A 14,880-nucleotide genomic window follows, 5' to 3' on the forward strand; every position below is an offset into this window, starting at 1 on the left:
GCCAGAAAAACTGTGAATTAGGACCCGCTAGCCGGTACTAGGCCAAGTGGAAACGCAACCAAAAACGGGCCCTGCACGGCTCGGCACGCTTAAAGCGAGCTACCCGCTGCAGTGGAAACGCGCCATAAGTGAGGTGAGCAGGGCTGCGGCAGTGGGAAAAGTTCAGTGGGTGTGTGTTTGTTTTTGTGTCACGCAGAAACAGATTGACCTCTTTAAAGTGACCTTAAAGAATCTACAAATTCACATGAAACAAATATGAAGTTAAGTGAAAAGTACTGAAGTATTGGAGTAGAAATACTTAAAAGTATTAGGGGCAGGTTGCATCCCCTCTATGTGCCTTCAAATGTAGCCTTTAACATACAAGTTTAAAATGAAATGGACAACAGTATTCTGGAAAGAGTACAATCAAAAGATTCTACAACAACATTGAATTCACCTATGAACTTTATTTTCACAGTATAGTATAGCTCAATATAGTAAATTAATCTCTACAAAGCTATGTTTCTCCTTTCTATTTTGAAAATGTGATTCTTCATGGATTACAAGATTGAGGCAGTATTTGATCACAGTTGCAAACACCCAGGACTATAGTGTCGGAATGAAAGCCACAGTAAAGAACAGAGCGATGCACAGGTGAGCCAGATTCAACCCTGTGACAGTCCACATTGGCCAGAGTGGTCTCCAACCTTTAAGGCAGCTCTAACTAATGAGTGATACTACATGTACACTGTAAACACTGTGTGAGGGTTACCAGGATTTTCTCTGACATCTACACTCAGTGATGCTGCTGCTGCATGCATGCAGACAGGCCAAACTATGGAGGGTTTTCATGCTGAGTGAAGGATCATATGTAAAACTGTTGGAGAGCAACATTTTACAAGCTGTGAAATGTTAGCAGTTTTAAACACATGGTTATGTTAGTTGAAACAAACATACTTGGTTAGCTTTTGAAAAGGATTGTGGTTTGGGTTCAAATAAATTGTCATGTTGAAAGTTACAATGAGTTAACATTGACTTTCAGTTTGACACTGAATACGTGGTGGAAAGTTCTTATTTAACCCCTCCATCCACCACATCTTCACTTTGTAGCTCTTCATTCTCAGTCACTTCCTCCCACTTTACATCAACTTTAGTTGACCTGAGTTTTGATTTGTCTCCCTAAACATTACTAAATGAAATGAGTTTTGAGAGTACTATATTCAGTAGGGGTGTAACCAGTACTCGAGTTGAGGGGGGATGAGGGGGGATGGCATCCCCCCTGAAATAAAAACGGTCAAAATCATCCCCCTTCTAAAACTGGTATTACTGCTATTTCAACATTAATTTTGCGCATTTTGAGTAAAATACTGTGAGCGAGGGAGCACGCACACACGCAATGACATTTTTACCAAGTCACTGACGCTATACTATGCGAGTGCCCTAGAGGGCGCCAGAGCGCCGTGATGTGCCTGTTTGATCGATGCCAGAAGCGCAGGTAACGGTCATCACAATGGCCAAGCGACCAGGAGGACAACGCGATCTGAGGGACTTCATATTTAAAAATACTAAAAATAACATTTCAGGTAAGTCAAGAGTCAGTAATCTTAGTCATTACTTTACTCACCAAAGGTGGAATCTATGGACATAAGCAGCAATAACAACTTAGTTTGGAGTTTAGCTACGTTTTTCTCTCGTGTTAGCTAGCTGGTAAGACTCAAAACTGTTGATGAAATGATACCACCAGCACCAGAAGAGCTGAAACCCCTCCTTCAAGCAGTGAACACTCTGGTCATCTCCACAGCTGAGTGTGAACGTGGGTTTATTCAGATGAACATTTTAACCACAACTAGAAGCTCCCTAGAGGTCAAAAGCATGTCAGCCTTGCTTTTCATCAAGTGTGTTGGCCCTCCACTGAACAAGTTCAGACCAGATGTATGTCAAGACTTGGCTTCAAAGCCATTGCTTAGCTAACAATCCGAAAGCAAGAGCCAGAACATTTGAGACCAAAAAGCATGATTATGAAAATCTTTGGAAACTTCTATGAGATGGGGGAGAGTGGAGTAGGCAGCCATTGACAACATTGGTCCTATTTTGTATTATCTGTATAATCTTTTAATATATTTTCATATTTTGTAAACAATTTCAATTTGCACTTAATGCCCTGTTAAAAAAAGTAACATTGGGAATGTTAACATAAAATATTTGTATTTGAACTGCAATAAAATGATGACGGATCAATATTTTTCAAATTTTTTTCCTCACATTTTTCATGAAGTGTTTAATTTACATAATGATTTCATTAATTACGATACAAATGTAACCCTTTAGATACCAGTTTTGATTGTATACCAGTAACTGCTTTTTTGAAAAAATACACTATAATTCAATATTCTAAAAACTATTTTGACTTTATTATTAGTATAATCAGTTGATCCATCTGAATAATAAATGAGGGACTGTTAACCTACAATATTTGTACCATAGACTTCCATTATAACCACATTTTTGTATCCCCTCCCCCCCTTTAAATTAAAGTGAAAAAAAGATTTTGCACTAATTGTCCTCTGCATTTGACCCTAAATGTTAGTGGTGCCATGGCAGCCCGGGGACCGACTCTAATTCTGAGGAGCCTTGGTCAAGAGCAATGACAGGAGTATCTGAACATCCATAACATGCATGTTGTTTTAGGAGTATAATAATTATCTTTATGCTGGTTGGTCTCCCACCCTCGGCGGGTTATCAGCACAAATTATGTCCCCATATGATAAAATCCACCTTCCCCCCTGATTTTTTTTTACAATTTGAGTACTGGGTGTAACGGTATACGTACCCGTACCGAAATTATTCGGTACGGGCCCTTCGGTTCGGTACAGGTGTGTACCGAAGTGTACCGAACGAATATAATGTTAAACGTAAAAAATTGAGAACGTGAACAACTTATTGGAAGTAATCTCAGGTGCTGCGTCGCAGCATTCAGTGTAATTTGCTCACATTGGGTTCAACGCGTCATAGCGCGAGCAAGTCATTTGATTGGACGAGAGGCATACTATGAGAGCTGGTCAGAGGGATGAGTTAAAATGTAGTCAGTAATTTGAGGAACTGTCGAAATGGCGAAAATCCTCCAGCATCATTGAAGTCTCCGGTTTGGGAACATTTTGGTTTCACAGTTACGTACAAGGATGACGGACAAAGACAGGTGGACCGAACCAAAGCTGTTTGTCGGCATTGTTCAACTAAAATTGGTTACGCGGCTGGCAATACATTAAACTTGCACACTCTTGAAAAGGCATCACCCGAACGTGAATATCACCGGTACCAAAAGAAAAAAGACTGAAGTGCAAACCCAACTCCCACTAGCATTCAAGCCTCCACCACTCGCAGAGAGTTCAGACCGAGCCAAAGCTATTACAAACGCCAAATATCCTTATGTTGCCATGTTAGCAAAGCGCTACCTGGCTGTATCTGCTACCTCTGTCCCTAGAGATAGGGTGTTCTCCACAGCAGGAGACATTGTTAGTGCCAGCAGATCTGCCCTTTCAGCAAGCAATGTGGACAAGTTCATCTTTCTTTAAAAAAACATGAAAATACAATGACAAGCAAGTCCTAATGTCAAACTGGCTGCTTAGGTGCAGTACAGTACAGTTCAAATACAGATTGTTTCAGTTCATCGAAATGCTGCACCTTAATGTTTATTTTATTATATTTTGTATTTATTTGAGTGAATATTCACAGTTTAATAATAATTAAAAACCCAAAACTAATAGTTTATGTTTTGTGAGTACTAGTACAGTAAAGTTCAAATACAGATTATTTCAGTTCATCGAAATGCTGCACCTTAATGTTTATTTTATTATATTTTGTATTTATTTGAGTGAATACATTATTCACAGTTTAATAATAATTAAAAATATATATATATTTGATGTTTTGTGATAATTTTTTCTGCTGTACCGAAAACGTACCGTACAGAACCGTGACCTAAAAACCGAGGTACGTACCGAACCGAAATGTTTGTGAACCGTTACACCCCTAATATTCAGCCTTGGATTACAGGATTGAAACAATGCACGAAAAGGAAAATGCACGAAACTTGTAGAACTGTCTATAACTGCACATATTGCAGTTCAACTAGGCAGAAGAGTACAGTGTAGAGAAGAGAAGATCCCAGCTGCTAACATACTGAGCAAGCCCCACACAGCATGAGGAGGAGAGCAGTGAACACAGCAGCTGGAAACATGTGACTCTAGATCAGGGGTAGCCAACATGGTGCCCGCGGGCACTCAGTCGCCCGCAGGGGCAACGTGAGTCGCCCGCCGGGCATGTTCTAAAAATAGCTCGCCAAGCAAATCCAAAATGTATAAAATACACAAGACAAAAAAGGAAATGTAATTAAAAGAATCTACCCTATGCATAAACGACACATAAATCATAGCGAACTCTATCTACTTACTACAACTCTATATCTAACGCCCCTCCTCCCCCACCCCACAATGAATATCGACCAATCACGTTCTTGCTTGATTTGCGGGACCAGCGTTGCAGTCGGGAAGAAAAGCAATGTGGCACCTCCCCGCTGATTTTCCTTCTGGCAGAATCAACACAACACATCAGCCCCATTGAACAGCCTATCGGGCCAGCCTATACAACACATGAGGGTCAGAGTTTTACTCTGTGTGTTGCAACCTGCATATATATTTATTCCACTTGACGCACACACACGCATGGCGTAATCTCCACTGGGGACAGGGGGGGGGGACATGTCCCCCGCACTTTTCGAAATCGCGTTTGTGTCCCCCCACTTTACAAATATGTTTATTATTTTTTAACGCAAGCCGTCCTCGCCACGGAGGAGCACACAGTCTCTGTGAGCGAGTGATACAGAGGGAGAGAGAGAGAGCGAGCGAGGGAGGGAGGGAGAGAGAGAGAGCGAGAGAGCACACTTTTATCTATGTAATATAGATAAAGTAAGAAATCATTCCAATGTGTACTATAGGACAGTACAAAAAACAGTTTAAAGGGGAATGATTAGTAAAATATGCATAAATAAAAAGAAAGAATGCTAACTACTAGGTAACATAAGATAAGAATAAACAAGTTTAAATGATGTGTTATTGGTTGTGATGATATTCTAAAGATGATTGGAGTATTGAAAAGTATACATCTCCCTTTCATCTGAGAGTTGAGAGCTGTATCCATAAATTCATTTTGTGCTCAAAGTGCACCAGATTGATGCATTTCACTTCAACATTTTAAAAAACATCTTCCCGGGGGTGCATGCCCCCGGACCCCCCTAGAGGAGGTGAGGACCCCCCTAGAAGATGTGAGGACCCCCCTAGAGGATGTGAGGCCCCCCTAGAGGATGTGAGGCCCACCCCCCAATAAAGCAGGTTAAAATAATTAAATTGCATACATTTTCTTTTAGTAAACACTGAAAACGGGTCCCACAGACCCAAACAGCACACAAAGGTTAAAGGTAAGCATATAATAATGTTAAAATGTGATAAATATATACACTGCAAAAAACTAAAAAAAGAGGAGTAAAAGTAGCCCCCGACTTGTTTTATTTTTTTAAAGTAGCCCTCATCCTAAAAAAGGTTGGTGACCCCTGCTCTAGATATACCCTCTGGTTGTGGAGAACATTTGCTTGATCAGCTGGTAAATGTTTACTTTTTCTCATGTGGGACACAAAAGTTTGAAATCTGTCTGGACACACACACAGCAGGTCTCTCTGTGAGGGTTACCTGAGCAACAACATCATGAGCTTCTGAGAGATGATTCTCAGTCCTGTACCATGGTTGCTCAGAAGTCTGCAGTACATTTTCACCAGAGTAAGCCATACACTGCTGCAGATAAATGAAATGATCCAGGGTCCTCAGACTTAGAGAGGCACTCTTCCCTTTTTGGATTTTGTGATTTTAAAGTTTCTATTTATATCATACCTGCTTGCTTAATGCATGTGTTAGGGTTACATCCTACAATACATGTTGTAAACATGATATAACATTAACAGACCTTCTTCAATATACAGAATAGCTGTAGATGCTATTGTTCACCACAGACACTATAGTCCAAGCTCAACTTTTATTATATATATATAATTTAACATCACTTAAAGGGGACATATCATGCTATATTTGAACAATATATTGTAGGGCCATACCTATATAAAGTATATAAATATAGTTTTTTTTTCAAAATACTAAACAGATCCTGCATTTTAGCCATGCCTCATTTCGCTTTATTTGCTCTTTCCAGCGCTGTTTTTACAGGGGGCTGATTCTGTGAGCTGCAGCTGACCACGCCCCCCTGCAGGAGAGGGGAGCGTGCTTTGAGATCAGCTGCTGGGCTGTCAGAAGAGGGGGAGAAAAGAGATCTCCGTCCTCCGTGTTTTATTCTTATAGAAGTAAGAAGAGAAGTAATGGGGCAGAAACCCTCCTTTTTACGCAGCGGTCCAGACATAGACATCAAACGGCGACACATATTCAGTTGGCAGTTCCTTTGGCATTAGGGCAGGGATATCTAGATACTTTCCAAGGTTTGACATCATGAATTGTGCTACTTTTAAAGCAAGCAACGATGTTTTCAAATATGTAATCAAAAAGCTCCTTAAAAACGCTATCGAAGCAGTTCCTGCCTTTGCTTCGTAGTTCAAACAGTAACAACGGACTATTTTTTTTAGCGAATGCATGTCAATTTAAATCAATACAACTATTTTTTAAATCAATAAAATCATTTTCTAAATCCATAAAAGCATTTAAATTAATATTGGGAGTCATATCGTTACTTTGTTGAGAATGTGGCCGTGTAATAAGGGGGATAATGTGCAGCGACTTGGGATTTGTCATTAGTGGTGACAAATCCCTAGAAAATAACACCTTCATGCCGATCTAGATCCCTCCGCTTCGAGTCGGGCTCCTGATCAGCCTGTCGGTGTTCTTTTCCCCATAATGACCGCGTCGCTGCACATTATCCCTTACTTATGATTATATAGAGTCATTATTCATTTGTTTTAAAGCAGGAGGTGCAAACGCTTGCCTCGGGGAGGGAGAAAAAGAGCCACAGCGGAGAATAAAAACAGAAGGGCAACCATGGCAACCATGCAAGGGAAGTCTTCTTCCCTGCTTTTGTGGCAGACTACAGCGCCACTTACAAGACTGGCATATGTACTACAGCGTATCCAGCGCTTTCGAGCGGCAATGGCCGGCCGTGGCCCAACCTCTCATTCCCCTGATAGGTGGAGAATTGACCACTAAGCGGAGCACCCCTTTTGTGATGTAGAAAATAATTCAAATCTGTATCAGTCTGTATCAGATCCGTTGCAGCCCCGTTTTTAGAGATTTGGGTAGGCTATAGAGGAAAAGAGAGAAGGTTGTATTTTCTGACACTTGGTGAGTTCCCTGACACACCGGGGACACATATTCATGTATAAAAGACGTACAACAAGAGTGCATTTGGCATGATAGGTCCCCTTTAAAACAATTGAATGTGTTTTTGTTTTTTTATCACAGAGCAGCCCCATGAGATATGTGCCATGTTTCAGTTTGCAAACACTCCAAAACTCTAACCGTTTGGTTTTTCCTGAGGTCAAAACCACACTACACTACTCCACCTCACTCTGCAACAGTGTTCTGCAAATCAGAAGCTTACCATAGCGTTCTCTCTAAAGGTGGCTTTGACTTGTCTTATTTAGCTTTTTTCCTTCTACGTTATTTCCTTTGATTGTCTTTTTTTTAAAGGTTTATCGTAAATGCTCTAATCATCTGTTATGTTGTGCTATTTAAATAGCGTTTCCTATTATGATTTTTATTTTGTAATGCATTATTCATATTTTATTATTATCATTATCATTATTAATAATGATATTATGATGCTTTAATCTCAAAGTGTATTTCAAATATTCCCTGCTCATCCCAGTGTGAGGGGTGAAGATAACGGCAGGTATTGGTAGGTCGGATGATGAGGTCCCTCACCATATATCGGTATAACTGTGTCCCAGCGAATGAACACATTCAGTTTACAGCGGGACTCACCCAGGTTTCTCAGCGGGTCGATGGCCTTAGCCTCGGACGTCCCGGCCCCGTCCCTCCCCCCCGAGGCTGCCTTCTTTCTGTTGCCCAACATAACGCAGGAGAGCCGCTCAGCCTCCTTCCCTTCCTTCAGCCTTTGTCCGGATCCGGCGCTGTTCCTCGGGCAGGAGATGGGCAGTTAGATGCCGAGCAGCATGGAGCTCCTGCAGGAGGAGAACAGAGCCTCCAGGCTGCTCCTCGTGCTTTTATCCTGCAGAGAAACGGGAGTCTGGCCAAACCTTCTCCCTGCTGATGTCACTCAGATGGATTTATAAACACAGAGCTGTAGGATTCACACAGGCGTGAAGAACTACAACAGACGGGGCTTCCTGGGCGGACTTTCAAAATAAAAGTCGTGAATGCCTAAGGTTTGGATGGCGGGTGTACATTCTCATTAGCAGAATATTAACATTTTATAAATCCTATTATTACTTGAAAATATATTATTAACTCATGGTCAATGTACTGCCTTCTCCCTGAGCTTTCCATCACATCACATGGTCTTCCTCATAATAATGAGCTTCACTCTCAATAACTATATGTTATTCATGATTTTAATTATTTATGATTCAGTCGACTCTACAAGATAGTATTTATTCTGCGTGCCTTAGGTCCTCTTTAGGCCAACTAATGTTATTCTGTTAGGCTCAAATAATAAAGTGTTTCTGTAAATGTAAAGGATTGTCAGTTTAGAACCAATACCAGAATCCCCGCAGGGATCACCAACTACATTTGTCCAAGGGCCAAAATGTATCCAATAGACACTATCGCGGGCCAGCGATTTTTATATAGTCCAGAATTTTGAAGTTGTAGACCGGGGGGGGGGGGGGGGGGTATTGAGTGTTCTGTAAACAGTTACTAAATACTGAATACATGGCTCTGAAAGTAATCAGAATACAGTTACGTGTCTTAAACGTTGGAATCGGGTCTACTTTAACGTATTCAGATAACTATTAGAATACTTTTGGAATACTTTATTTTCCCATAACAGATGGGTATGTTTTGGTGAACAGGAGACACGTATTTTACTGTTTACTGACACAACATCTTGGTGTCATTCTGGACAGCTCCCTCTCACCTGCACCACACATAAAAAACATCCCCCGGACTGCATTCTTTGTACTGTTATTAAAACCTTTCCTTAGAATATGTTATGAATTGTAAGGTGTCCTTGGGTGCTTTGAAAGGCGCGCCTAAATATAATGAATTCTCATTATTATGTATTATCTGAAACAATGTTATAACTTTTAAAACTTTTTCCAGTCACTTGCCCCATGCATTCAGCAGCAGCAGGCCATTCACTTTGATTTGATCCCGTTATGAAATGTCATCATTTAGACAATAAAGAAATGCTACATAAACGTTATCTTGCACATTTTATCGAACCATCTCCGTTTCTAACTTTCAATATATTTTAAAAGAGATCTCTCTCTCATCTGCGTGCGGGGGCGGGGCCTCACAGACACGCTGCATGCATCTCTCTCTCGCTCACAGACATGCTGCAGCGCCGTGCAGTGTGCACACAGCTCTATTACATTTTGTGAGGACATTTTTCCACCAATAATTCCAATAAGTATTCCAAAATGTATTCACTTCAGGTTTACGAAAGTAACTGTAATCAGATTACTCGTTTTTCAAATGTAACGCCAGCTGAATACAGTTAGCCTACTTGATTTTTGTATTCTGATTACGTAACGCGGTTACATGTATTCCGTTACAACCCAACCCTGCTTCTAGGCTACTGTCCCGCAGCTCCTGCCTCTCTGTTGGACTCTGTCGCAGCAGGGCTGCTGCTGAGGTGCGGAGCGCACAAACCAGACTCTTCACAACGAAGGATCACTTCTTCTTCAAGGCAGGGAAGGTTTTGCAGTACGCAGTCTACTGTCCCGCAGCTGCTGCCTCTCTGTTGGACTCCGGTACTGCACACAGTGGCTACTGCGAACGCAGTAACCACGCCGCAGTCACCCCCGTCGTGCGGGCCGGATGAGAATGTCTGGCGGGCCGGATGTGGCCCGCGGGCCGCCAGTTGGTGGTCACTGCCCTATAGCCAGTGCTTCTCACATGCCCCCTTTCAACCTGAGCAATAACAGTTTATAGAGTGGTGAAGTCACGCCCATCTACTTCCGGTCCATGGGACGTTATTTTGGAAAAATTATGTATTGAAGTCAATGGAGAGAGAACACTTATCTTTCGATCCCGTTTGAATTGTGCCACGAATTACACATAGGCCTATGATGTTTGTCAATCTTAAAAAATCATTTCCATGTCAAAAAAGTCACAGTTTGTCGTAAAACTGTTGAAATATATTTCAACAGTTTTACGACAAACTGTGACTGTGACTATGAAAAATACGCAACTAGAAAGACTACAAATCCCAGAGTTGCGTAAAAGATGTCATAACTGATGTTACAATTGTTTTCCTCCGCTAAATATAAGAGATAGCTAAGATAAGATAACTTTAACAAGATGCCTGTGTGCTTACCAGGTTGTCATCATACCAGCAATGGGTCTTGCTCGTTCTTTCGCTTCCCGTTTGATGAAAGGACCAGGAGTGGCTGGATCAAGTTAGCTACTTAGCTAGTAGCAAGCACGTTAGTTAGCTTTACAGCCTTAGCCTTGTCATTTTTATTAGCCTTAACATGAAGTAACATTAAGTAACCCAGAATGTTAAACAGTAAGAGTAGTAGTCACATTTCGTGAACCCTTTGAAGAGTACTGTCACACCGGTGTGATCATTCTATAATACACCATTTAAGCCCGGGGGAGAAATGCTAACGCTACATTAGCATCGGCGTTCTTTTGCAGGGTCGGCTCTAGAACAAATCAAATGGGGGGGCAATCATTTACCAAGGGGGGGCACACACTGCCGTCAACAACCAACACACAAACACCAACGCAACTTCAATTTAAAAAACATGCTGTAAAGTTTATTGTCTTTCACACACATTGCAGGGGTGTAGTGCTATTGTATAGCGCAGCTATGACTTGTGCATACATGCACGGTTGTGGCACGACCACCAAAACAGAAACATATGGACATAGGCCACCATATAAAAAGTGTGCAAATGTATTTAGTATCCTATCCATGTGAACATGTTTTAGGTGGGGGTGGACCTAACCTCCCCTAGGAGGGTCTGGGGGCATGCTCCCCCGGGAAGATTATTTTAAAAATCCATCCATCCATCCATCTCCTCCCGCTTATCCGTGGTCGGGTCGCGGGGGTAGCAGTTCCAGCAGAGAGCCCCAAACTGTATTTTCCCTGGCGACATCAACCAGCTCTGACTGGGGGATCCCAAGGCGCTCCCAGGCCAGCGAAGAGATATAATCCCTCCACCTGGTCCTAGGTCTACCCCGTGGTCTCTTCCCAGCTGGACGTGCCTGGAACACCTCCCTAGGGAGGCGCCCAGGTGGCATCCTAACTAGGTGCCCGAACCACCTCCAAGTCCCTCCCGGATGACCGAACTTCTCACCTTATCCCTAACGGCCCATCTACACTACAGGCATACAAAAATCTTGAAGCTGGGCGTGTCTGAAGCTTGGCGATTTTTTGCGAGCAACGCGACCAACAACCAATCACATGAATCTCCCGCCCCCGACATACAAAGCAATAGCAATGTTAAAACGAAGTAAACTGGATATAAACTCCCCAAACAGGCGAAAACCTACCAGTTTCACCCACTGTCTCTGCCACCTCCCTCCATGCCTGGTTCCACCGGTTTGTATCCCGGTAAATAGTTCTGGTCGGAAAGAACCGGGTGATTTGCTACCGTAATTTCTCGTTTGGAATATGAGGAAATTAACTGCGGTCTGGCTCTCCCAGCTTGCACGCGGTTTGATTGGCTAGCGCTTGTACTGGCGGGAATTGCAAAAACGGGATTTGATTGGCTGACGCCAGCTTCGAGCAAGCATCGAGCCTCAAAAGTTGCAACTTTTGACGCCGATAGACGCTCGCGATGCTTGCAACGCCTTGCCATGCTACCCACAATGCAGTTCGGCGAAGTTTGAAAATATCCTACGTCACCCCATTCAAATGAATGGGCGAAGCGTTGAAAGCATTTTTTGACGCCTGTAGTGTAGACGGGCCGTAAGGGAGACACCAGCCACCCTGCGGAGAAAACCCATCTCGGCCGCTTGTATCCGCAATCTCGTTCTTTCGGTCATGACCCATCCTTCATGACCATAGGTGAGGGTAGGAACGAAAATGGCCCGGTAGACAGAGAGCTTTGCCTTCTGGCTCAGCTCCCTTTTCGTCACAACGGTGCGGTAAAGCGACTGCAGAACCGCTCCCGCTGCTCCGATTCTCCGGCCCATCTCACGCTCCATTGTTCCCTCACTCGAGAACAAGACCCCGAGATACTTGAACTCCTTCACTTGGGGTAAGGACTCATTCCCTACTTGGAGTGGACAGTCCATCGGTTTCCTGCTGAGAACCATGGCCTCAGATTTGGAGGTGCTGATCCTCATCCCAGCCAATTCACACTCGGTTGCGAACCGATCCAGTGAGTGCTGAAGGTCGCAGACCGATGATACCATAAGAACCACATCATCTGCAAAAAGCAGTGGTGCAATCCTTAGTCCACCGAACTGCAGACCCCCTCCCCCATGACTACGCCTCAAAATCCGATCCATGTATATTACAAACAGGATTGGTGACAAAGCGCAGCCCTGGCGGAGGCCAACCCTCACCGGAAATGGGTCCGACTTACTGCCGAGGACCCGGACACAGCTCTAGCTTTGGGAGTACAGAGATTGGATGGCCCTGAGTAGAGACCCCCTCACCCCATACTCCCGCAGCACCTCCCACAGTAACTCCCTGGGAACTCGGTCATACGCCTTCTCCAAGTCTACAAAATACATGTAGACCGGATAAGCGTACTCCCAAGCCCCCTCCAGGATCCTTGCGAGAGTAAAAAGCTGATCCGTCGTTCCACGACCAGGACGGAATCCGCATTGTTCCTCCTCAATCTGAGGTTCGACAATCGGCCTGACCCTCCTTTCTAGTACCTTAGAGTAAACTTTCCCGGGGAGGCTGAGTAGTGTGATGCCTCTGTAATTGGCACACACCCTCTGATCCCCCTTTTTAAAAAGGGGAACCACCATCCCGGTCTGCCACTCCTTCGGTACTGTTTCCGACTTCCACGCAATGTTGATGAGACGTGTCAACCATGACAGTCCCTCAACACCCAGAGCCTTCAGCATTTCTGGGCGGATCTCATCCACCCCCGGGGCTTTGCCACTGTGGAGTTGTTTGACGACCTCAATGACCTCCCCCCGGGAGATTGGTGTTCATCCCCCGTCATACTCCAGCTCTGCCTCTAACATAGAGGGCGGAGTTGTCGGGTTCAGGAGTTCCTCAAAGTGTTCCTTCCAACGCCCTAACACTCCATCAGTTGAGGTCAACAACGTCCCATCCTTACTGTACACAGCTTGGATGGTTCCCTGCTTCCCCCTCCTGAGGTGTCAGACAGTTTTCCAGAACAACTTTGGTGCCGCCCGAAAGTCCTTCTCCATGTCTTCTCCGAACTTCTCCCACACCCGCTGCTTTGCCTCGGCCATGGATGAGGCTGCTGCCCTTCGGCCTGTCGGTACCTTGCAACTGCCTCGGGAGTCCTCCGGGATAACAAATCCCTAAAGGCCTCCTTCTTCAGTCGGACGGCTTCCCTGACCACCGGTGTCCACCAGGAGGTTCAAGGGTTACCGCCCCTTGAGGCACCTAGGACCTTGAGACCACAGCTCCCCGCCGCGGCTTCGGCAATAGAGGCTTTGGACACCGACCACTCTGGTTCAATGTCCCCAACCTCCACAGGAATGCCCGAAAAGCTCCGCCGGAGGTGTGAGTTGAAGGCCTCCTGAACTTGGGCCTCCTCCAGACGTTCCCAGTTCACCCGAACTACACGTTTGGGCTTACCAGGTCTATACAGAGGCTTCCCCCGCCACTCGACCCAACTCACCACCAGATGGTGATCAGTTGACAACTCCGCCCCTCTCTTTACCCGAGTGTCCAAAACATACGGCCTCAGGTCCGATGATACGATAACGAAATCGATCATGGACCTTCTGCCTAGGGTGCTCTGGTACCACGTACACTTATGAGCATCCTCATGTTCGAACATGGTGTTTGTTATGGCCAATCCATGACTAGCACAGAAGTCCAGTAACAAACCACCACTCCGGTTCAGATCAGGGGGGCCGTTCCTCCCAATCACGCCCCTCCAAGTGTCTCCATCATTGCCCACATGTGCGTTGAAGTCTCCCAGCAAGATTAAAGAGTCCCCTTCAGGAGCCCCATACAGGACTCTTTCCAGGGTCTCCAAGAAGGCCGTATACTCAGCCCTAACTATAAGCTTTATCAAAAAGGAAGGTCTTAAGCGCACTCTTAAAAACGGATATGGCTGCTTGTCTACCGGCCTTGTAACTTGCAATGTTTAAATTACAATATTTACCACATGTCCACTTGCATGTATGCATGCATATGTATATATATATATATGTGTGTATGTGTGTATATGTGTATATATATGTCTTTATATGTCTTTCTTTTTATTATTTTTTATTTCTTTCTTGTATTTTCTTGTATTATTTTGTATTATTTCTCGAAGAAGGCCGTATACTCTGAACTGCTGTTGGGTGCATAAGCACACACAACAGTCAGAGTTTCCCCCCCCCCCCCCCCATAACCCGCAGGCGTAGGGAGGCGACCCTCTCGTCCACTGGGGTAAACTCCAACAACGAAGCACCCAACCGGGGACTTGTGAGTATCCCCACACCCGCCCGGCGCCTCACACTTTGAGCAACTCCGGAGAAGAATAGAGTCCAACCCCTATCCAGAAGTAAG

General features: G+C 44.2%; 1 protein-coding gene across 1 annotated transcript in view; it reads right to left on the reverse strand.

Moving 5' to 3' along the window:
• plcd3b (phospholipase C, delta 3b) overlaps positions 1–8,521 on the reverse strand; it is a 75,844-nt gene extending 67,323 nt beyond the window's left edge. The window contains exon 1 of the mRNA XM_034214872.1: positions 8,010–8,521. Coding sequence (XP_034070763.1) covers positions 8,010–8,100 — 91 coding nt within the window. The 5' untranslated portion in view covers positions 8,101–8,521. The remainder of the gene's footprint in view (positions 1–8,009) is intronic.
• Positions 8,522–14,880: the final 6,359 nt, after the last annotated feature.

Source organism: Gymnodraco acuticeps, unplaced genomic scaffold, assembly GCF_902827175.1.
Source record: "Gymnodraco acuticeps unplaced genomic scaffold, fGymAcu1.1, whole genome shotgun sequence".
NCBI lineage: Eukaryota > Metazoa > Chordata > Actinopteri > Perciformes > Bathydraconidae > Gymnodraco > Gymnodraco acuticeps.